Source organism: Carcharodon carcharias, assembly GCF_017639515.1.
Source record: "Carcharodon carcharias isolate sCarCar2 chromosome 36 unlocalized genomic scaffold, sCarCar2.pri SUPER_36_unloc_6, whole genome shotgun sequence".
NCBI classification, from domain to species: Eukaryota; Metazoa; Chordata; class Chondrichthyes; order Lamniformes; family Lamnidae; genus Carcharodon; species Carcharodon carcharias.
Window position 1 is genome coordinate 36,121 of NW_024470754.1, and position 22,024 is coordinate 58,144.

A 22,024-nucleotide genomic window follows, 5' to 3' on the forward strand; every position below is an offset into this window, starting at 1 on the left:
TGTCAATCACCGTGGGCCCCGCCCACCGCCTGTCATTCACCGCGGGCCCCGCCTACCGCCTGTCAATCACCGCGGGCCCCGCCTACCGCCTGTCAATCACCTCGGGCCCGCTCCTACCGCCCGTCAATCACCGCGAGCCCCCCCTCCTACCGCCCACCGCCCGTCAATCACCGCGGGCCCCGACCACCGCCTGCCAATCACCGCGGGCCCCGCCTACCGCCCATCAATCACCTCGGGCCCCCTCCTACCGCCCACCGCCCGTCAATCACCTCGGGACCCCTCCTACCGCCCGTCAATCACCGCGGGCCCCCTCCTACCGCCCACCGCCCGTCAATCACAGCGGGCCCCCTCCTACCGCCCGTCAATCACCTCGGGCTCCCTCCTACCGCCCGTCAATCACCTCGGGCCCCCTCCTACCGCCCGTCAATCACCGCGGGCCCCCTCCTACCGCCCACCGCCTGCCAATCACCGCGGGCCCCGACCACCGCCTGCCAATCACCGCGGGCCCCGCCTACCGCCCATCAATCACCTCGGGCCCCCTCCTACCGCCCACCGCCCGTCAATCACCTCGGGACCCCTCCTACCGCCCGTCAATCACCGCGGGCCCCCTCCTACCGCCCACCGCCCGTCAATCACAGCGGGCCCCCTCCTACCGCCCGTCAATCACCTCGGGCTCCCTCCTACCGCCCACCGCCTGTCAATCACCCTGGGCCCCGCCCATCGCCCGTCAATCAGCCTTGGCCCCGCCCCCGCGTGTCCTACCCTGTTTCCTCCGGCTCTGAGGCCGGAACCTTTCTCCGGGAGGCGGCGGGACGGGTCTGTGAAAGGACGGGATCCGGGTCCGGGGTCTCTCCCTCTCTCTGAGGGGCCGGGGGCCCGGCTCTCTCCGTGCGACGGGCGCTGTGGATCGCACTGTCCCTGATGATGATGAGCGGCCGGGCCCGGCCTCAGGCTCCGATCAGTTTGAATGTGGAGGCGATAGGAATCGGCAAAGGGGAGACGCTGCCTCCGCCAACACTGCAACCGGCCCCGCTCTACCCGGTAAGAGACAGACGGCCCCCTGACCCCGCCCCCTGACCCCGCCTCCTGACCCCCTACCCCCAACCCTTGGCTCCTTCCCGACCCCCGATTCCTTCCTGCCCGCTGACCCCCCGACCCCGCCCCCTGACCTTCCCCAGCGACCCCGCCCTCGATCCCGCCCCCTGACCTCCCCCAGCGACCCCGCCCCCCGACCCTGCCCCCTGACCCCTTACCCCCAGCTCCCCCACCACCACCCCCCCCCGACCCTGGCTCCTTCCCGCCCCCTGACCCCCCAGACCCCGCCCCTGACCCCCGATCCCGCCCCCTGACCCCGACCCCCCACCCCTCTACCCCGCCCCCTGACCCCCAACCCCCACCCCCGATCCGTGGCTCCTTCCTGATCCCTGGCTTCCCCACCCCCCCTTACCTTTCCACTTTCCACCTCTCTGACCTGCTCCTGACCCTCAGTGACCCCTGACCACCCAGTGCCCCTGGCCCCTGAATGGCCTGGCTCGAACTTTAAGGTTCTGCCCCCTTGTTCTGGACTCTCTCCCCTCCCCCTCCCTCCCCCCCAACACCAGAGGAAATAGTTTCTCTCCATCGAGCCTATTGAATCCTTTAATCTTCTCGAGCCCCTCATGAGTGAGTTGATGTTAATTCTCACTGGGGCCAAAAGCAGCTCGAATTGCCCGGGCCATCACTGGGATATGTACTGGATCACGTTCGTGTTTCCCCACGATCGATCGCCCTGGTCTCCACCTCTGATCCTCCTGAGTCCGACCCAGCCCACCAAGCTGGCCAAGCCCCCCAGGTTAAAACCGTATGGTCCTGTGATAAGGGGTCGGCCGTTTAGGACCGAGACGAGGAGGAATTTCTTCACTCAGACGGTTGTGAATCTTTGGAATTCTCTACCCCAGAGAGCCAGTCATTGAATAGATTCAAGACCGAGATCGAGAGAATTTTCGGCATTGTGGGGAAAGTAGAGCTGAGGTGATCAGCTGTGATCTTCTATGGCAGAGCAGGCTGGAAGACCATAAGATCATAAGACAAAGGAGCAGAAATTAGGCCATTCGGCCCATCGAGTCTGCTCCTCCATGGCTGATAAGTTTCTCAACCCCATTCTCCTGCCTTCTCCCCGAATGGCCCACACTTGCTCCTATTTAGCCTGTTCTTTCTTCTTATTACACTGATTAGGGAACTCATTTCCAATTGTGCTCATTGTCAGAAGCACACAGGCGCTTGTGCCACATTTTAAAAGTTCCCTTCATATCAAAAAATATTTGGTTTACTAAGTTACTGACCAATTGTTCATCAATGAAATATTCAGTATACTGTAATTCCTTTTATTTTCAGTTGTTTTAAAATCATATTCATTGGTGCCGAACTGGAAAACCCAAGTTAAAAATGCTTCTTTGTTTGTCGATTAAAAATAATTAATCAATTAACATATTTGTGAGCTGCCTTAACAAACCTACACTGTGCTACCACATCCAAATATATCGATGAATTCTCTTTAAAAACTCCCTCTGAAATGGCACCACCACCTTCTCAAGGGGCAATTAGAGACTCCTGACTCCCCTTCCCCCACCCTGACTCCTTGACCCCCACCACCCCCGACCTTGAACCCCCCCTCCCCCCGACCCCAAACCACCCCCCTCCTCCCAACCCTGAATCCCCCCTCCCCTAACCCCTCCATCTCTATGACCTGACCTCCCAATGCCCCTGAACAGCCTGGCTGGAATTTTAAGTTTTTGCCTCCTTGATCTGAACTTCCCCACCACCCACCTACCTCCCACCTCCCACCTAGTCAGTCATGCCCACATCCCATGAATTAATATTAAAAAAACATGGGTCTATCTGGCGAGGCCAGCATTTATTGCCCCTTGAGAAGCTGGTGCTTCTTGAACCGCTGCAGCCCGTGTGGGGTAGGCACACCCACAGTGCTGTTTGACTTTACTGCAGCAGGTTTTCAATGGGCAGGCAAGAGTCACACACATTGCTGTGGATCGGGAGTCACCTGTAGGCCAGAGTGGCTCCCAGTCTTGACAGCTATCCGATTGTTTCAGGACCATTATCAACGAGAGTAGCATTTTCTGCCAAATCCGTTAATTAATTGAATTTAAATTTCCCCATCTGCTCTGTTGGGGATTTGAACGTGTGTCTCTGGTGCATTAGTCTGTACCTCTGGGTTACTGTTCTTGTAACATTACCACTCTGCTATCGTCTCTGTTGTGTTAATTGATGGAGGATTTCACGTTTGTGACAGTGAAAATTAATTTTCACCGACACTTGTAGCCCAGCCTAACCTAACCGGCTCCAATTTGAGCACCAAGATGAAAGCAAAATACTGCGGATGCCGGAAATCTGAAACAAACACAAAAAAAAACTCAGCAGGTCTGGCAGCATCTGTGGAGAGAGAAACAGAGTTAACGTTTTGTGTCCGTGTGAGCATTTCGAGCACGTTTTGGGCCCAATTTTACAATTGCAAGTTTGCGGCACCCACGGGTGGCTCAGCTGTACAGGAGGGAAGGAAGGGCGGTAGTGATAGGGGATTTGTTAGTTAGGGGAACAAATAGGTGATTCTGTGGCCATAGACGTGACTCCAGGATGGTGTGGTGCCTCCCTGATGCTAGGGTCAAGGATGTCACGGAGCGGCTGCAGGATGTTCTTCTTGGAGAGGCTGAACAGTCAGAGGTTGTGGTCCACATTGGTACCAATGACATAGGCAGGGAAGGGGATGAGGTCCTGAAAGCAGACTTTAGGGAGCTAGGAAGGAGATTGAAAAGCAGGACCTCCAAAGCAGTAATCTCAGGATTACTTCCAATGCTGGTGAGCATAGAAATAAGAGAATTGAGCGAATAAACATGTGGCTGGGAAGCTGGTGTAGGAGGGAGGGCATCAGATTCCTGAGGCATTGGGACCGGTTCTGGGGAAGGTGGGATCAGTACAAGCCGGGCTGTCTACACCTGAATAGGACTGGGACAAATATCCAGGTGGGGAGGTTTGCTAGTGCTGTTGGGGAGGGTTTAAACTAGCTTGACAGGGGTATGAGATCCTGAGGGAAAATTCAGAGCCAGGAATGGGATACAGACAATTAGTGAGTGACTCTGAAAGACAGAAGAAGCACAGGTTAAAAAGTGTACAGTGCAGGAATTTGGCAGTGTTAAAAGATATATATGTAAGTGCAAGGAGCATAGTAAATAAAGCTGATAAGCTGAGGGCACAGATAGACACATGACAGCACGATACCAAGGAGAGGCAAAAATGGCAGCTCAACATCCCTGGATATAGAGTTTTCAGGCAGGATAGGGAGGGGAATAAAAAAAGCTGGGGGTGTAGCATCATTGGTTAAAAAATCAGTTACAGTTGTAAGAAGGGATGCTGTACTAAATGAAGCATCAAATGAGGCCATGTGGGTTGAGCTCAGAAATAAAAAGGGGGTAGCCACACAGCTAAGAGACCCCCAAATAGTGAGAGGGAGGTAGAAGAGCAAATACGCAGACTGATTTCTGAGTGTAAAAACAATTGGGCGATAATAACTGGGGGCTTCAACTACCTGAATATCAACTGGGATATGAACAGTGTGAAGGGAGAGGGCATAAGATTCTTGAACTGTAGTCAAGAGAACGTTTTTTTTTTAGCCAACATGTAACAAGCCCAATGAGAGGGGGCGTAATTCTAGATTTAGTCTTAGGAAATGAAGCTGGGCAAAGTGGATGAAGCAGCAATGGGCGACCATTTTGGAAATAGTGACCATAAAAGTTTTAGCATCATGTTGTGGTATATGTTAATGATTTGGACCTAAATGTGGGAGGCATGATTGGGAAATTTGCAGATGACACAAAGATTGGCCGTGTAGTTGATAGTGAAGAGGAGCTGTGGACTCCAGAATGAAATCTATGGTTTGGTTGAGCAGGTGGAAAAGCGGCAAATGGAATTTAATCCAGAGAAGTGTGAGGTAATGCATTTGGGGAGGGCAAACAAAGCAAGGGAGTACTCAATAAATGGGAGGATATTGAGAGTCGTAGAGGAAGGGAGAGACCTTGGAGTGCATGTCCACAGGTCCCTGAAGGTGGCAGGACAGGTGGATAAGGAGGTAGAAAAAGCATATGGAATGCTTTCCTTTATTGGATGAGGTATTGAATACAAAAGCAGGGGGTGTAATGCTGGAACTGTGTAAAACGCTGGTTAGGCCACAGCTGGAATTTTGTGTCCAGTTCTGGTCACCACATTACAGGAGGGACATAATTGCTCTGGAGAGAGTGCAGAGATTTACAAGAATGTTGCCAGGGCTTGAAAATCGCAGCGACGAGGAGAGATTGGATAGGCTGGGGTTGTTTTTCTTGGGACAGAGGGGGCTGAGGGGATGACCTGATTGAGGTGGACAAGATTATGAAAGGCCCAGATAGACAGGGCTGCCCTGTTTCCCCTAGTGGAGAGGTCAATTATCAGGGGGCACAGATTTAAGGTGATTGGTGGAAGGGTCAGGGGGAACATGAGGAAAAACCTCTTCACCCAGAGGGTGGTGGGTGTCTGGAATTCGCCACCTGGTTTGGTGGTGGAGGCAGAAACCCGCAACTCAGTTAAAAGGTACCTGGATCAGCACCTGAAGTGCTGTAACCTGCGGGGCTACGGACCGGGTGCTGGAAGGTGGGAGTAGAATGGGCGGCTAGTTATTTTTCGGCTGGGCCGAATGGCCTCTTCCTGTGCTGTAACTTTTCTATGGTTCTAATTGCACCCAAAATGAGAACTCTACCCCCTTGATTAGATCATTCTTTAATTGTCTATCCTCAAGAGAATACAAGCCTGGTCTGTGCAACCTGTCCTCATTAACCCTTTTCGTCCTGGTGAACCTGCACTCACCCCCCCCTCCTCCCCCTCCTCCAAGGGGCAATATATCCTTCCTGAGGTGCGGGGCCCAGAACTGAACCCGGTTACTCCCGATGGGATGGAACACGAGCTCTGTAAAGCAATAACATCACTCTCACTCCCCTTTGTATCCCAGTCCCCTCAGGATAAAGGCCGATGTTTCCATCAGTTGTTATGGTTATTTTTTTGTATCTGTCCAGCAACTTCCAGTGATTCCTCTACTCGAATCCCTAAATCTCTCTGCTCCTGCCCAGCTTCTCCCCGTTTAGAAAATATTCGATTCGGACTTTCCCACACCCCAGAGCGGTCCCACGTCCTGGAACACAACATCACTCGGTTTGGCAAAGGTGGCAGGCAAGGATGAGGCAAAATCAAGTGTGAAAAAAAGTTCCATTGATGGAGGGGCTACTTGCAGTGAGTTGAAAAGGGTGGATTGGAATCGCTTGCTGGCAGGAAGATATCCAGTCAGCAATAGGAGAGTTCCAAGAAGGAGCTGCTTTGGGTACAGGCTAGACACATTGTACAAGGGCAGAAAGAAAGGACATCCAAAGTTAGGGCTTCCTGGTTGAAGAAAGTGTTGAGGTTAAAAGGAAACAGGAAAAGGAGCCTCAGGGATAAATGTCAGGTTCGTAATGCAGCCGTGAACATGAATGCAGATGTTGCAGAGGAGACCAGAGCCAGGAAATAAGAGGAGCAAAGAGAGGGTGTGAGAACAGATTAGCAGCTAACATAGAGACCAGGGAAGTGGAGGGGGGTGGGGGTGATGTTTGGTGGCATAGAGTTGGGATGCTGAGTGTGAGGGAGATCTATACGGAGGGTCAGAGGGAGTTTGGGATGCTGAGTGTGAAGGAGATCTATACGGAGGGTCAGAGGGAGTTTGGGATGCTGAGTGTGAGGGAAATCTGTACGGAGGGTGAGAGGGAGTTTGGGATGCTGAGTGTGAGGGAGATCTATATGGAGGGTCAGAGGGAGTTTGGGATGCTGAGTGTGAGGGAGATCTATACGGAGGGTCAGAGGGAGTTTGGGATGCTGAGTGTGAGGGAAATCTGTATGGAGGGTCAGAGGGAGTTTGGGATGCTGAGTGTGAGGGAAATCTGTACGGAGGGTCAGAGGGATGTGGGATGCTGAGTGTGAGGGAGATCTATACGGAGGGTCAGAGGGAGTTTGGGATGCTGAGTGAGGGAGATCTATATGGAGGGTCAGAGAGAGTTTGGGATGCTGAGTGTGAGGGAGATCTATACGGAGGGTCAGAGGGAGTTTGGGATGCTGAGTGTCAGGGAGATTATACGGAGGGTCAGAGGGAGTTGGGATGCTGAGTGTGAGGGAAATCTGTACGGAGGGTCAGAGGGAGTTTGGGATGCTGAGTGTGAGGGACATCTGTATGGAGGGTGAGAGGGAGTTTTGGATGCTGAGTGAGGGAGATCTATATGGAGGGTCAGAGGGAGTTGGGATGCTGAGTGTGAGGGAGATCTGTATGGAGGGTGAGAGGGAGTTTGGGATGCTGAGTGAGGGAGATCAATACGGAGGGTCAGAGGGAGTTGGGATGCTGAGTGTGAGGGAGCTCTGAATGGAGGGTCAGAGAGACTAAGGACTATCTGGGATATTCTGCACCCGGTGTCTTGTAAGGCTACCTTCCCGAGGGAAGTCCTGAACCCGGCTGCGCACTCACTGTTCTCTCTGTCCGTGTGTGTGTGTGTGTGTGTCTCTCAGTCCTTAGAATTCAAGGCCGTCCCCTTGCATGCGGGTGAGGAGGCTGAATACATGCTGGCGTTAAAGCAGGAACTGCGTGGAGCCATGAGGAGCCTGCCATATTACGTCAAACCAGCCGCACCGAAGAAAGGTACCCCGGCAATTTGATACCTGTTCCAGGTGGCCTTGTTCCCCCTCCTGCCCTCGCCCAACCCCTCTCTCGGTGAGGGCCCCCCCGGTTCCCCTCATCGGATGGGTAATTCAGCCCACGTCGGGGGTGATGGTGAATTTGTTATGTGTATTGGGCCTTGGTCTCTGCTTGTGTCACCTAACAGCCTCGGACAGGCAGGGCACGGTTTCAGACCTCTTCCTGTCTGGCCACTTTTCTCCCCGTTTCATGACCTGTCTCACTCGCTGTGCAGCCTCCCGTGTATTGACTGTACGCGACTGTTTGACAAGTGGCCTGTTTCGCTGTGGTAGATGGAGCACCCCCCCAGGCAGTCGGAGGGGTTAGTTCAGCTTGACACGAAGTGGTTAGAGAGACTGACATCTGACCTGCTGCAAGCGCGCGGTGCACGGGGTAGGGTTACGTGGATCATGCAGTGCTGACGTGCTCTTGTTTCCACAGATATTGAGCGTTATTCTGATAAGTACCAGTCCTCGGGGCCAACCGACAACACCATCGAATGGAACCCTGGTGGGTGAGCACACAGTTTGTCACCTGTTTGTTTCATGTGCAGCCCCACTCCCCCCCTTGCAGGTAACACCTACAGGAGGGCACCAAGGCTTTTTGCATGATCAGAGCTATTTTCTGCGCTGGGTCGCTGCCTTTGGTCCCTGCCGCTAACTCCATCCCTCTGCAACACCACCCACCCCTGCTTTGTTCCAAAGCTGTCCCAGCCAGCTGCTGCTTTCTAACCTCCATAAAACTCCAGCTCAGTCAAAACTCTGCTGTTTGTACCCTGAATTGCACTAAGTCCCTTTTCGTTGTTCATTGGATGTGGGCTTCACTGGCTGGGCCAGCATTTGTTGCCCACCCCTAATTGCCCTTGAGAAGGTGGAGGTGACCTGCCTTCTTGAGCCGCTGCAGTCCCTGTGGTGTAGGTACACCCACCGTGCTTTTAGGGAGGGAGTTCCAGGATTTTGACCCAGCGACAGTGAAGGAATGGCCGATATATTTCCAAGTCAGGATGGGGAGTGGCTCGGAGGGGAACTTCCAGGTGGTGGTGTTCCCCATGTGTCTGCTGCCCTTGTCCTTCTAGGTGGTAGTGGTCGTGGGTTTGGAAGGTGCTGTCTAAGGAGCCTTGGTGAGTTGCTGCAGTGCATCTTGTAGATGGTACACACACTGCTGCTACTGTGCATCGGTGGTGGAGGGAGTGAATGTTCATGGATGGAGTGCCCATCAAGCAGGGCTGCTTTGTCCTGGACGGTGTCGAGTTTCTTCAGTGTTGTTAGAGCTGCACCCATCCAGGCAAGTGGGGAGTATTCCATCCCACTCCTGACTTGTGCCTTGTAGATGGTGGACAGGCTTTGGGGAGTCAGGAGGTGAGTTACTCACCGCAGGATTCCCAGCCTCTGACCTGCTCTTGTAGCCGCAGTATTTATATGGCTGGTCCAGTTCAGTTTCTGGTCAATGATAACCCCCAGGATGTTGATAGTGGGGGATTCAGTGATGGTAATGCCATTGAATGTCAAGGGGCGATGGTTAGATTCTCTCTTGCTGGAGATGGTCATTGCCTGGCACTTGTGTGGTGTGAATGTTACTTGCCACTTGTCAGCCCAAACCTGGATATTGTCCAGGTCTAGCTGCATTTGGACATGGACTGCTTCAGTATCTGAGGAGTCGCGAATGGTGCTGAACATTGTGCAATCATCAGCGAACATCTCCACTTCTGACCTTATGATGGAGGGAAGGTGATTGATGAAGTATCTGAAGATGGTTTGGCCTGGACACTGCTCCTCAACAAATCATGGTGCAGTACCTGTATATGACAGGTGGGGGAGCCTCTGAGCAATACATTGGTGAAGATTTCAAAATGGTTCGGCTGGACTTCAGCTCCCAGAATAATAATCACTTGACCAAACAAAACGTCTCAATTGCCACTTTCCTTTAAAAATCAGAGCATAGGCGAGAAGACGAGCTGCTGTGTCGCCTACATGTTGGGAAGCAAACCATTGTCGATATACATAAAAGCCCATCGGGGTCACTAATGCCCCTTTTAGGGGAGGGAAACCTGCCGTCCTGACCCGGTCTGGCCTACACGTGACTCCAGACCCACAGCCACGTGGTTGATTCTTAACTGCCCGGAATCCTGCACCCCGTGGACCGCAGCGGCTCAAGAAGGCAGCTCACCACCGCCTTCTCGAGGGCAGTAAATGCTGGCCTAACCAGCCAGGCCCACATCCAAAACTGCACATTCAACCACATTCCCTGTCCAGAGGGCTCTCCAAAAGCCCTTACTCCTGTCACAGTTCCAGCACAGGTTAATTCCACCACAGGCGATAAAGGGCTGACCAGAAAATGGGTCAAAGGCTTAAAGGAATTCCAGAGTGTGGGGTCTATGAGGGCTGACAGCTTGGCCAGCAATGTTATGTCGAAGAGGGTGCACCCGGGCCAGAGCTGGGGCAACAGAGAGTTCAGGGAATGCGGGGAGGGGGCGTGGCGGGGAATATAAATGCCGTAGCTACAAGAGCAGGTCAGAGGCTGGGAATCCTGTGGTGAGTAATTCACCTCCTGACTCCCCAAAGGCTGTCCACCATCTACAAGACACAAGTCAGGAGTGGGATGGGACACTCCCCACTTGCCTGGATGAGTGCAGCTCCCACAACACTCAAGAAGCTCAACACCATCCAGGACAAAGCAGCCCCGCTTGATCGGCACCCCATCCACAAACATTCACTCCCTCCATCACCGACGCACAGTAGCAGCAGTGTGTGTACCATCTACAAGATGCACTGCAGCAACTCACCAAGGCTCCTTAGACAGCACCTTCCAAACCCACGACCTCTACCATCTAGAAGGACAAGGGCAGCAGACACAAGGGAACACCACCACCTGGAAGTTCCCCTCTGAGCCACTCACCATCCTGACTTGGAAATATATCGGCCGTTCCTTCACTATCGCTGGGTCCAAATCCTGAAACTAACAGCACGGTGGGTGTACCTACAACACAGGGACTGCAGCGGCTCAAGAAGGCAGCTCACCCACCACCTTCTCAAGGGGGAAATCAGGGATGGGCAATAAATGCTGGCCCAGCCAGTGAAACCCACGTCCCTTAAAAGTGAATTTTTAAAAAACTGCCCAAAACAATGTCACTCTCGAATGGCTGGAATCTCATTGAGTCTCATTGAAAAACACGTTCGTTGTTCGTGATTTCGCCATTTGCGAGGTTTTGCGGGAGCGTAACCCCTACAAACAGGATTTTACTGTAAATCCCTCCTTAAGTAAGGAGGCCAAAACTGTACACAGTACTCCAGGTGTGGTTACACCAGTGCCCTGTACAGTTGCGTACAGTTATAGAAAGACCTCCCTACTTTTATACTCCAGCCCCCTCACAATAATGGCCAACATTCCATTCACCTTCCTAACTACTTGCTGTAAATACATGCTAACCTTTTGTGTTTCATATACCCAGATCCCTCTGTACTGCAGCACTTTGCAGTCTCCCGCCGTTTAAATCATATTCTGCTTTTCTGTTCTATCAGTCAAAGCAGGCAACTTCGCTTTCTCCCACATTATACTCCATCTCCCAGTTTTTTTCCCACTCACTTAATCAATCGATACCCAATTGCAGACACTTTGTATCCTCCTCACAACTTGCTTTGCTACCTATCTTTGTATTGTCAGCAAATTTGGCTACAGTGCTCTCTGTTCCATCATCTAAGTCATTAACATAGATCATAAAGAGTAGAGGCCCCAGCACTGATTCCTGTGGCACTCCAGTCGGTACAGTTTGCCAGCCAGAAAATGAGTCATTTATCATGACTCTCTGTTTTCCGTCATCGATCCAATCTTCTATCCATGCTACAATATCACCCCAAAAACCATGACCTCTTGTCTTGTGCAGTAATCTTTTATGTCATGCCTTATGGAGTGCCTTTGGAAATCTAAATACACTACATCTACTGGTTCCCCTTTATCTTTCCTGCTTGTTACACCCTGAAGGAACTCTTAATAAATTAGTCAAATACGATTTCCCTTTCACAAAACCATGGTGACTCTGCCTGATTGTGTTATGATTTTCTAAGTATCCTGCTGTGACCTCCTTAATCATGAATTCTAGCATTTTCCCAATGACAGATGTTAGACGAACTGGCCTTTAGTTTCCTGTTTTCTGTCTCCCTCCTCTCATGTGCTTTTCCAGTCCGCTGAGACTTTTGCAGAAACTAGGGGATTTTGGAAGTATACAACCAGTGAACTGGACGACAGAAGAAAATGGTGACTCTCCTGTGGCCCGGCCTGCCCCACCATGATGACCAGTGGCTCCAGAGGCTTGGCAACGGGTGCCAATGCCAAAAACGTCAACCACAACAACACTTGCGGCCTCATGTGAGGTATTTGTGGCAGAACCTACCTCTCGAGGTTTGTCCTTTGTAGCCATAAGTAAATGAAGACACCCCACTTGAAAATATATTTGTCTGCTGTCCATCCATCACCTTCTGTACATGGAAGATGCCGGAAAAGAAAAACACCCAATGCTCAATGCCGTCACTTCTTTGCAATCCCTAGGATGCAGGCCAGCTGGTCCAGCCTTTAGTCCCATTAGTTTTCCCAGTACTTTTTCTCTGGTGCAGTTGTCCGAAATTCTTCCCTCCCTTTCGCCCCCTGCTGTTCTACTATTCTTGGGATGCTTTTTGTCTCTTTGCGTCCAGGTGTTTGTATATTTATAAATGTATATACATACATAGATGTAGAGACTTTCACAATCTCGGGCTCTCCCACTACAGCTCCTAGCCAATCCATCTGTGTCGTTTCAGACTGGCGACGGTTACCACGGGAACTGAAGATCCGAATTCGAAAGCCAGCCAAAGACAGTGAGTATGGAGCCCAGCAGGTCCAGGCCACAGCGGGATGCTTATACCCTCCTTCAGGCCAGGCATCGATAAGGCTTCCTGCCTGATCCCCAGTGTGCATGCTACCTCACCCAGCACCAGGAGCAGTGTCTCAGATACCCCCTCGCCCAGCACCTGGGGGGAGCGTCTCAGATACCCCCTCGCCCAGCACCTGGGGGGAGCGTCTCAGATACCCCCTCGCCCAGCACCAGGAGCAGTGTCTCAGATACCCCCTCGCCCAGCACTGGGGGGGGGGGGCACGTCTCAGATACCCCCTCACCCAGCACCTGGGGGGAGCGTCTCAGATACCCCCTCTCCCAGCACTGGGGGGAATCTCACAGATACCCCCTCGCCCAGCATCTGGTGGGGAGCGTCTCAGATACCCCTTCGTCCAGCACCGGGAGGGATATCACAGATACCCCCTCACCCAGCACCGGGGGGAATATCACAGATACCCCCTCGCCCAGCACCGGGGGGAATATCACAGATACTCCCTCACCCAGCACTGGGGGGAATATCACAGATACCCCCTCACCCAGCACCGGGGGAAATATCACAGATACCCCCTCACCCAGCACTGGGGGGAATATCACAGATACCCCCTCACCCAGCACCGGGGGGAATATCACAGATACCCCCTCACCCAGCACTGGGGGGAATATCACAGATACCCCCTCGCCCAGCACCGGGGGGAATATCACAGATACCCCCTCGCCCAGCACTGGGGGGAATATCGCAGATACCCCCTCGCCCAGCTTCTGGTGGGGAGTGCCTCAGATACTCCCTCGCCCAGCACCGGGAGTAATATCACAGATACCTCCTCGCCCAGCACCGGGGGGGAATATCACAGATACCCCCTCGCCCAGCACTGGGGGAAATATCTCAGATACCCCTTTGCCCGGCACCGGGGTTGGGGGGTGGGGGTGGAGAGGGTGCGGAATCTCACAGATACCCCTTCGCCCGGCTCTGGAGGGGGCAATCTCACAGGTACCCACTTTGCACAGCTCTTGGGGGGGGGCGTCTCACAGATACCCCCTTTGCACAGCACTGGCGGGGAGTCTCAGATACCCTCTCACCCAGCACCTGGGGTAGGAGGGGGGGTGCAGCCTCACAGGTACCCCCTTGCCCGGCACCTGGTCAGGGGAGGGGGGGAGCCTCAGATACCACCCTCTATCTAGATGGGATCTGGATGGAGATTTGTTTTGGGTGTAAAGGTGTTGGGGATGTGTGCAGATGGAGTTATGGGTTTCGAATGGTGTTGGGGTAAAGGCGGTATGTGTAGGAGGCCAGTGAACCTGGAAAAAGAGAGCAGGTTGAGTTTATTTGAAGGTTGGGATCACTGAGAATGAGAAGTCACTCACTGCAGGTGGTGGGAGTTGTGTGGGGCTGGCAGAGTGGTTGGTATGGGGAAAGCGGTGAAGACATCTCAGTGTGATATGTGGCATTGTATTGGTTGGATGTTAAAGAACAGTCATTTTGAAACAGAGGGAAGGGTGGAACAATGAGATTCTCAATGGAGGAGAAAGTGCCAGAGGAGTATGGGGTCGGTGCCAGAGGAGTATGGGGTCGGTGCCAGAGGAGTATGGGGTCGGTGCCAGAGGAGTATGGGGTCGGTGCCAGAGGAGTACGGGGTCGGTGCCAGAGGAGTACGGGGTCGGTGCCAGAGGAGTACGGGGTCGGTGCCAGAGGAGTAGGGGTCACTGCGGGTTCATGCCAGAGGAGCAGGGGCTCGGCACCAGAGAAGTAGGGGTCAGGCTGAGGTGTGATTTGACGATAAGTGTCACAAGGACACTGCAATGGCCTTGACAGGACAAGTGGTGGAAGACATATCCAGGTGAGGAGGCTTCATCTAAGGAGTATCATTGTCTCTTGGCAAGGTTTCTCTTAAGGCCAAGATACCAATACAGCCAACCCAATAAATCCAATGGGGAATTCAGGAGAAACAACTTTACCCAGAGAGTGGGGAGAATGTGGGACTCGCTCCCACAGGGAGTGGTCGAGGTGAATCACAGAGATGGATTGAAGGGGGAAGCTGGATAAACACATGAGGGAGAGAGGAATAGAAGGATATGTTAATGGGGGTGAGATGAAGAGGGGGCAGAAGGAGGCTCGTGTGGGGCAGAATACCAGCAGAAGGCCCGAATGGCTGTATATTCGATACAGTTCGGTAAAAGCTCATGATGACATGGGCCTGGTTTGGGAGTGAACAGCATTCTGGAGGGAGATGCAGAGAGGGACAGCGAGAGCTAACTCACTGGCAGTCGACCCTAGGAGGGGTGAGTTAGGTTGGGAAGGAGGTTGATCAGATTTGCCCCAGCATGAGCCCTGGGTGTGAAGGTCAGGGAGAGAGGAGATTGGGACAGTGTGTGCCTCGGTGAGCCTTTTGGAGGTTGCAAGAGAGACAGAGGGAAGCCGTGAGAAAGATGAGCCTTGGACAGTGGTAGGAGAGATTGAGGAATAGTGATGGCCTGCAGTGTGGATTGAAGAGCCGAAATATGTGAGAGGGGAGACGTGAAAAGATGCCCGATTGTATAACAGGGACAGGAGCTGACGGCCTAAGGGGCCAAACGGGGAATAAGGGATTGAATGAATAAACTCAAGCCTGAGCAGCAGCCAGAATGAGCATGAACGTACAAGAGAGGAGCTTGGGGTTAGGAAGCATGTCCGGCACTGATAGAGACAGGTACTAGCAACACCACTGCACATATCCCTCCGCATCAACTCATCAGCATTGACCATACCCACTGCTTTCTGACCCTGAGACAATCGTAGATCCCCCCCACCGTTCCCCGGTAAACCTGCGGGCTTGAATCTAGCTAACAGGTCCGTTGTGTGGCACTTTATCAAAGGCCTTGTGAAAGTCGATATAAACAGCATCCACTGCATTACCCAAGGCGAGCTTCCCTGTTACCTCGTTGAGAACGCTGCATCCGGTTTGTCAGGCGCAATTTTCCCTTAATAAGCTGGTCGTTCCCATGCTTCCCTGTTTCTTATCCCGTATACTGTGGTTGCAGAGATTCCAGTCGCAGGCCGGAAGATAAAACCCAGGACAAGCGTGGAGAAAGAAGAAATCATCAAAAAACTGGAGGTAAAGCAGGCTTCGAGTTAGGGTGTATTGGCACTGTCAGAGGGAGTTGGGGGGGGGTGGGATTCATGTGTGTCTGCATGGTGCCGTCCATGATGATGGGGGGAGTGGAGCACTGCAACCATTTTTATTAAAGCAACAAATTTTTCCTAGACTTTGGAAAAGAAGGAGGAAGCGCACAGCTCCGACGAGGAGGACGAACAGGAGAAAGAGGAAGAAGAAAAGGAAAACGAAGAGGAGTATGACGAGGAGGAGTTTGAAGAGGTCAGTCACGCAGCTTCACAGACTGCCAGCTTCTTTGTCTGATTTTTCCAGACAGAGCAGCACTGAAGTGGTGGTACCTCAGAGCACCCCGCACCCCGCACAATGGGGCATTCTCAGACCTGTGTTTATGCACCTGCCCACCCCATCGTCTCACCTTGCCCCTAACCCTGGGTTCACAGGAGAATCACAGGGTGATATGGCACAGGAGGAGGTCATTTGGCCCATTGTGCTAGTGCCCACCCTTTAAACGATCTGTCCTATTAGTCCTTCACCCAACGCCCCCCCCCGCCCATCTTCCCCCCCCATATCCCTGCAAATGTCTCCCCTTCAATTATTTATCCGATTCCCCCCCTTTTGAAAGTTCCTATTGAATCTGCTTCCACCGCCCTTTCAGGCAGCGCCTTCCAGATCACAACAACTCGCTGTGTAAATAAAAACAAATTCTCCTCATCTCCCCCTCTGGTTCCCTTCCCGATTCTCTTCAATCTGTGTCCCCTCTGGTTACCGACCCTCCTGCCCAGTGGGAACAGTTTCTCCTTATTTACTCTGTCCGAACCCCCTCCCTTCCTGATTTTGAACGTCTCGATTCAATCTCCCCCTTAACCTTCTCCGCTCTAAGGAGAACAATCCCAGCTTCTCCCAGCCTCTCCATATGAACTGAAGTCTCCTCATCCCAGGTCCCGTTCGGGGTCAGTCTCTCTCTGGACCCTCTCCAAGGCTCCTGACATCCTTCCTAAAGTGCGGGGGCCTGGAATCAGACACACTACTCCAGCTGGGGCCTAACTGGGGATTTATAAACTTTATAACGTAAACTTCTTGATTCTGTACTCCCTCTGCCAAGTGTCCTGTAAGTATCTTTTAATAGGCTTCTCAACTTGTCCTGCCACTTCTAACGCTCCAGATTTCTGGCCTCCTCTCCGTTCCTGCATCTGCTTTGAAATGATATTCTTTAGTTTATATTTTGTCCTATCAGATTGTATCGTCCCGCATTTCTCTGGGTTAAGTGACCTCTGTCTTGCATCTGCCTTTTTCACCAGTCTATGCTTTGTCCCTCCTGAAGTCTGTTGTTATCCTCATCAATCTTTGTGACGTTTCCTGGGTTGATGTCATCTCCAGCCAGCTGTAAAGGCCATTATGTATATCAAAAGGGGCAGTCATCCCACAGACCCATGGGGAGCTCCCCCCCAACCCCCCCCCACCCCCACCACCCCACACTGCGAGAAGCAGCCATTCACCACGGCTTTCTGTCTCAGAGCCACTGTCCCTTCAATACCAAGGGCTTTCATTCTGGTGACCGGATTATTCTGTGACCCTTTAACCGATCTAAATCTGTCACAATAGCATCAACCATACAGCCCTCACCAACCCTCCCCTATTTGCAAGTCAATTATCTATGTCCCACGTTCTTGCTAATGTCCCCAGGCCTGGAGGTGGACAATGCGGAACCGCACCCACCCACCCGCTCTGACCTCCCTCCCCTCCTACCCTGCCCCCTCTGACTGCCCTCCCCTCCTATCCTACCCCCTCTGACTGCCCTTCCGTCCCCTCCTACTCCCTCTGACCACATTCCCCTCCTACCCTACTCCCTCTGACCGCCCTCCCCTCCCCTCCTACTCCCTCTGACCACCCTCCCCTCCTACCCTACCCCTCTGACCGCCCTCCCCTCCCCTCCTACTGCCTCTGACCGCCCTGCCCTCCTACCCTACTCCCGCTGACCGCCCTCCCCTCCTACCCTACCCCCTCTGACCGCCCTCCGCTCCCCTCCTACTCCCTCTGACCGCCCTCCCCTCCCCTCCTACTCCCTCTGACCGCCCTCCCCTCCCACCCTACCCACTCTTACCGCCCTCCCCTCCTACTCCCTCTGACCGCACTCGCCTCCTACCCTACTCCCTCTGACCGCCCTCCCCTCCCCTCCTACTCCCTCTGACTGCCCTCCCCTCCCCTCCTACCCCCTCTGACCGCCCTCCCCTCCCCTCCTACTCCCTCTGACCGCCCTCCCCTCCTACCCTACCCCCTCTGACCGCCCTTCCCTCCCCTCCTACTCCCTCTGACCGCACTCCCCTCCTACCCTACTCCCTCTGACCGCCCTCCCCTCCCCTCCTACACCCTCTGACCGCCCTCCCCTCCTACACCCTCTGACCGCACTCCCCTCTTACCCTACCCAATCTTACTGCCCTCCCCCCCTCCTACCCCCTCTGACTGCCCTCCCCTCCCCTCCTACCCCCACTGACCGCCCTCCCCTCCCCTCCTACTCCCTCTGACCACCCTCCCCTCCCCTCCAACCCCTCTGACCACCCTCCCCTCCCCTCCTATTCCCTCTGACCGCCCTCCCTTCTCCTCCTACCCCCTCTGACTGCCCTCCCCACCCCTCCTACCCCCTCTGACTGCCCTCCCCTCCCTTCCTACCCCCTCCGACTGCCCTCCCCTCCCCTCCTACTCCCTCTGACCACCCTCCCGTCCAACCCCTCTGACCGCCCTCCCCTCCAACCCCTCTGACCGCCCTCCCCACCCCTCCTACCCCCTCTGACTGCCCTCCCCTCCCCTCCTACCCCCTCTGACCGCCCTCCCCTCCCCTCCTACTCCCTCTGACCACCCTCCCCTCCCCTCCAACCCCTCTGACCGCCCTCCCCTCCCCTCCAACCCCTCTGACTGCCCTCCCCTCCCCTCCTACTGCCTCTGACCGCCCTGCCCTCCTACCCTACTCCCTCTGACCGCCCTCCCGTCCCCTCCTACTCCCTCTGACCGCCCTCCCCTCCTACCCTACCCCCTCTGACCGCCCTCCGCTCCCCTCCTACTCCCTCTGACCGCCCTCCCCTCCCCTCCCCTCCTACTCCCGCTGACCGCCCTCCCCTCCCACCCTACCCACTCTTACCGCTCTCCCCTCCTACTCCCTCTGACCGCACTCCCCTCCTACCCTACTCCCTCTGACCGCCCTCCCCTCCTACTCCCTCTGACCACCCTCCCCTCCCACCCTACCCACTCTTACCGCTCTCCCCTCCTACTCCCTCTGACCGCACTCCCCTCCCCTCCTACTCCCTCTGACCGCCCTCCCCTCCCCTCCTACTCCCTCTGACCGCACTCCCCTCCTACCCTACTCCCTCCTACCGCCCTCCACTCCTACACCCTCTGACCGCCCTCCCCGCCCCTCCTACACCCTCTGACCGCCCTCCCTTCTCCTCCTACCCACTCTTACCGCCCTCCCCACCCCTCCTACCCCCTCTGACTGCCCTCCCCTCCCCTCCTACCCCCTCTGACCACCCTCCCCTCCCCTCCTACTCCCTCTGACCACCCTCCCCTCCCCTCCAACCCCTCTGACCGCCCTCCCCTCCCCTCCAACCCCTCTGACCGCCCTCCCCTCCCCTCCTACTCCCTCTGACTGCCCTCCCTTCTCCTCCTACTCCCTCTGACCGCCCTCCCGTCCCCTCCCACTCCCTCTGACCGCCCTCCCTTCTCCTCCTACTCCCTCTGACCACCCTCCCTTCCCCTCTTACTCCCTCTGACCGCCCTCCTGTCTCCTCCTACTCCCTCTGACCGCCCTCCCTTCTCCTCCTACTCCCTCTGACCGCCCTCCCCTCCCCTCCTACTCCCTCTGACCACCCTCCCCTCCTACCCTACTCCCTCTGACCGCCCTCCCCTCCTACTCCCTCTGACCGCCCTCCCCTCCCACCCTACCCACTCTTACCGCTCTCCCCTCCTACCCACTCTTACCGCCCTCCCCACCCCTCCTACCCCCTCTGACTGCCCTCCCCTCCCCTCCTACCCCCTCTGACAACCCTCCCCTCCCCTCCTACTCCCTCTGACCACCCTCCCCTCCCCTCCAACCCCTCTGACCGCCCTCCCCTCCCCTCCAACCCCTCTGACCGCCCTCCCCTCCCCTCCTACTCCCTCTGACCGCCCTCCCTTCTCCTCCTACTCCCTCTGACCGCCCTCCCGTCCCCTCCTACTCCCTCTGACCGCCCTCCCTTCTCCTCCTACTCCCTCTGACCACCCTCCCTTCCCCTCTTACTCCCTCTGACCGCCCTCCTGTCTCCTCCTACTCCCTCTGACCGCCCTCCCTTCTCCTCCTACTCCCTCTGACCGCCCTCCCCTCCCCTCCTACTCCCTCTGACCACCCTCCCCTCCTACCCTACTCCCTCTGACCACCCTCTCCTCCCCTCCTACTCCCTCTGACCGCACTCCCCTCCTACCCTACCCACTCTTACCGCCCTCCCCTCCCCTCCCCACCCACCCCACTCCCTCTGCCCGCCTCCCCCGTCCTCTTTGTCTGTTTCACCCTCAACCTGCCGCTTCCGTGTTTAAACAGGAAACGGACTATGTCATGTCGTACTTTGACAATGGTGAAGAGTTTGGGGGCGACAGTGACGAGAACATGGACGAAGCGATCTACTGAGAGCGGGGAGCAGAGCAGACCTGCCAGGTGACCCGCTGACGTGGTGCACAACCAAAGCAGACGCAAGACCTTCCAGATCCACCTTCCCCCCACCCCACCGGCGCCCCTGTTACTGGGTCCGCACTCCCGACTGGACCCCCCTGTGCCACAGGCGAGACTCGCACTTGCTCGGTTGCCCTGCATGGAACACGGTGAACTCTGGCCTGGAGCAGCTGCGGAGGGTTCGGGCCAGCCAAATGCCACCGGTAACTTGTGTCGATTCTTTCCTCGTCTTATCAGCGCCCGGTTGACCGAGGGCCTCTCGTTTCCGGAGTTTCTTGGCACACGCTGGTGGGTTTCAGCCTTTGTGAGCCTTCGGTTCAAACGCCAGGTTCCAGTGGGTTTGTGGCGCGGGCGCGTCACGTGGAATGGGTGAGGTGTCTGTGATAGCTGGCCTGACGCACATGGTCTTGTCAGTCACATCGCGAAACGTCCAGACTGCCTCCTGTTCTCTCAGACCAGCTGCCCTGTGCCGTCTGCTCAGTGGGCCCTGAGCCCTGGCTGTTGGGAGACAGTCACGCAGCCCACAGTCTGGTGAGACGGCGTCTTCACGTGACTGGAGGGCCTGGTAATAACAGAAGCCCTGAATCGAGAAGCGGGTGCTGCGACTTTCACATCCCCTCAGCAGCCTTTCTGTCGTTGGTGGGCACATAGGCTTCAGCACGCAAGGAGAAGAGGCAGGATGTGAGTCAGCGGTGACTCCAGCTTCAGCTGAGTGAGTCCTGCCCGCCTGAGGCCTTTCCTCCTCCCTTCGCATTTGACTGCAGGAAGTGGCTTGGCGAACCCTTCAACGACCTCCGCCCTTCCCCCCCGACCCCCGCTCCCAGTCGGTGGGCCTCTCCACCCAGCTGGCAGGGGAAGGGGATGGCAAAGGGGCAGGGCAGCGATGGGGGGGTGGGGTGGTGGTGGAGTGGAGAGGGAGCTCGCATGGAGGTGTTGAGGGAAGGTAGCGTGGGGTTGGGGGACACTGGAATGAGAGTTAAGGGCTGCGAGGGTGTGTCAACCGTGCAGCCTTATTCCCCGGGCCTCAGTGTCACCCTTCCCCACCCCCACCCCCTCCCCAAGGCCCTGGTGTTGGCATTTTGCCCCCTGCACCCCAGTGTCACTGCCACCCCCTTCCTGGACCCTGGTCTGCATCGTTCAGTGTTGTGTAGAGAAATTTCAGCTTTTGTAACAATTTTCACTCTTGTTAATAAAGTGATCTTTTTTATATTGTGATTGTTTTAAACAAGATTGTGCTGAGTGATGCGTCTTCATGTCAGCAACAGGAGCAGGGGGCCCATCAGGGGCCCCAGCACAGAGCTCGGGGGAGACCTCAGCACGGAGCTTGGGGTGGGGGGAGACCAGCGCGGATCTCGGGGGAGGCCCCAGCACGGATCTTGGGGGAGGGTCCCAGCATGGAGCTTGGGGGAGGGTCCCAGCATGGAGCTTGGTGGAGGGTCTCAGCACGGAGCTCGGGTGGGGGGTGCGGGGGGTGGTGCCAGCTCGGCGAGGCCCCAGCTCGGAGCTCAGGGGGTTGAGGGGGTGGGTGCAGACCAGACAATAACTCTCACTGCTGGAAACGCTCAGCAGGTCAGCGAATGTCAGTGACTAGGGAAATACCCACGGCTCCAGGT

The 22,024-nt window shown here is 55.3% G+C and overlaps 1 protein-coding gene across 3 annotated transcripts; it reads left to right on the top strand.

Moving 5' to 3' along the window:
• The first annotated feature begins 764 nt into the window (after nt 1-764).
• polr3glb (RNA polymerase III subunit GL b) lies at nt 765-21,623 on the top strand. 3 transcript variants are annotated; one of them, XM_041181802.1, is made up of 7 exons: nt 766-1,041; nt 7,600-7,729; nt 8,207-8,279; nt 12,556-12,612; nt 15,645-15,718; nt 15,869-15,979; nt 20,283-21,623. In XM_041181802.1, exons 1-6 carry the CDS (start codon nt 922-924, stop codon nt 15,958-15,960), a joined length of 546 nt encoding a protein of 181 aa, XP_041037736.1. In that variant the 5' UTR covers nt 766-921; the 3' UTR covers nt 15,961-15,979; nt 20,283-21,623. The 3 variants fall into 3 exon arrangements, with proteins under 3 accessions (XP_041037737.1, XP_041037736.1, XP_041037735.1); XM_041181801.1 differs by having other exon boundaries at nt 770-1,041; nt 8,207-8,275; XM_041181803.1 differs by lacking the exon at nt 7,600-7,729 and having other exon boundaries at nt 765-1,041.
• Nucleotides 21,624-22,024: the final 401 nt, after the last annotated feature.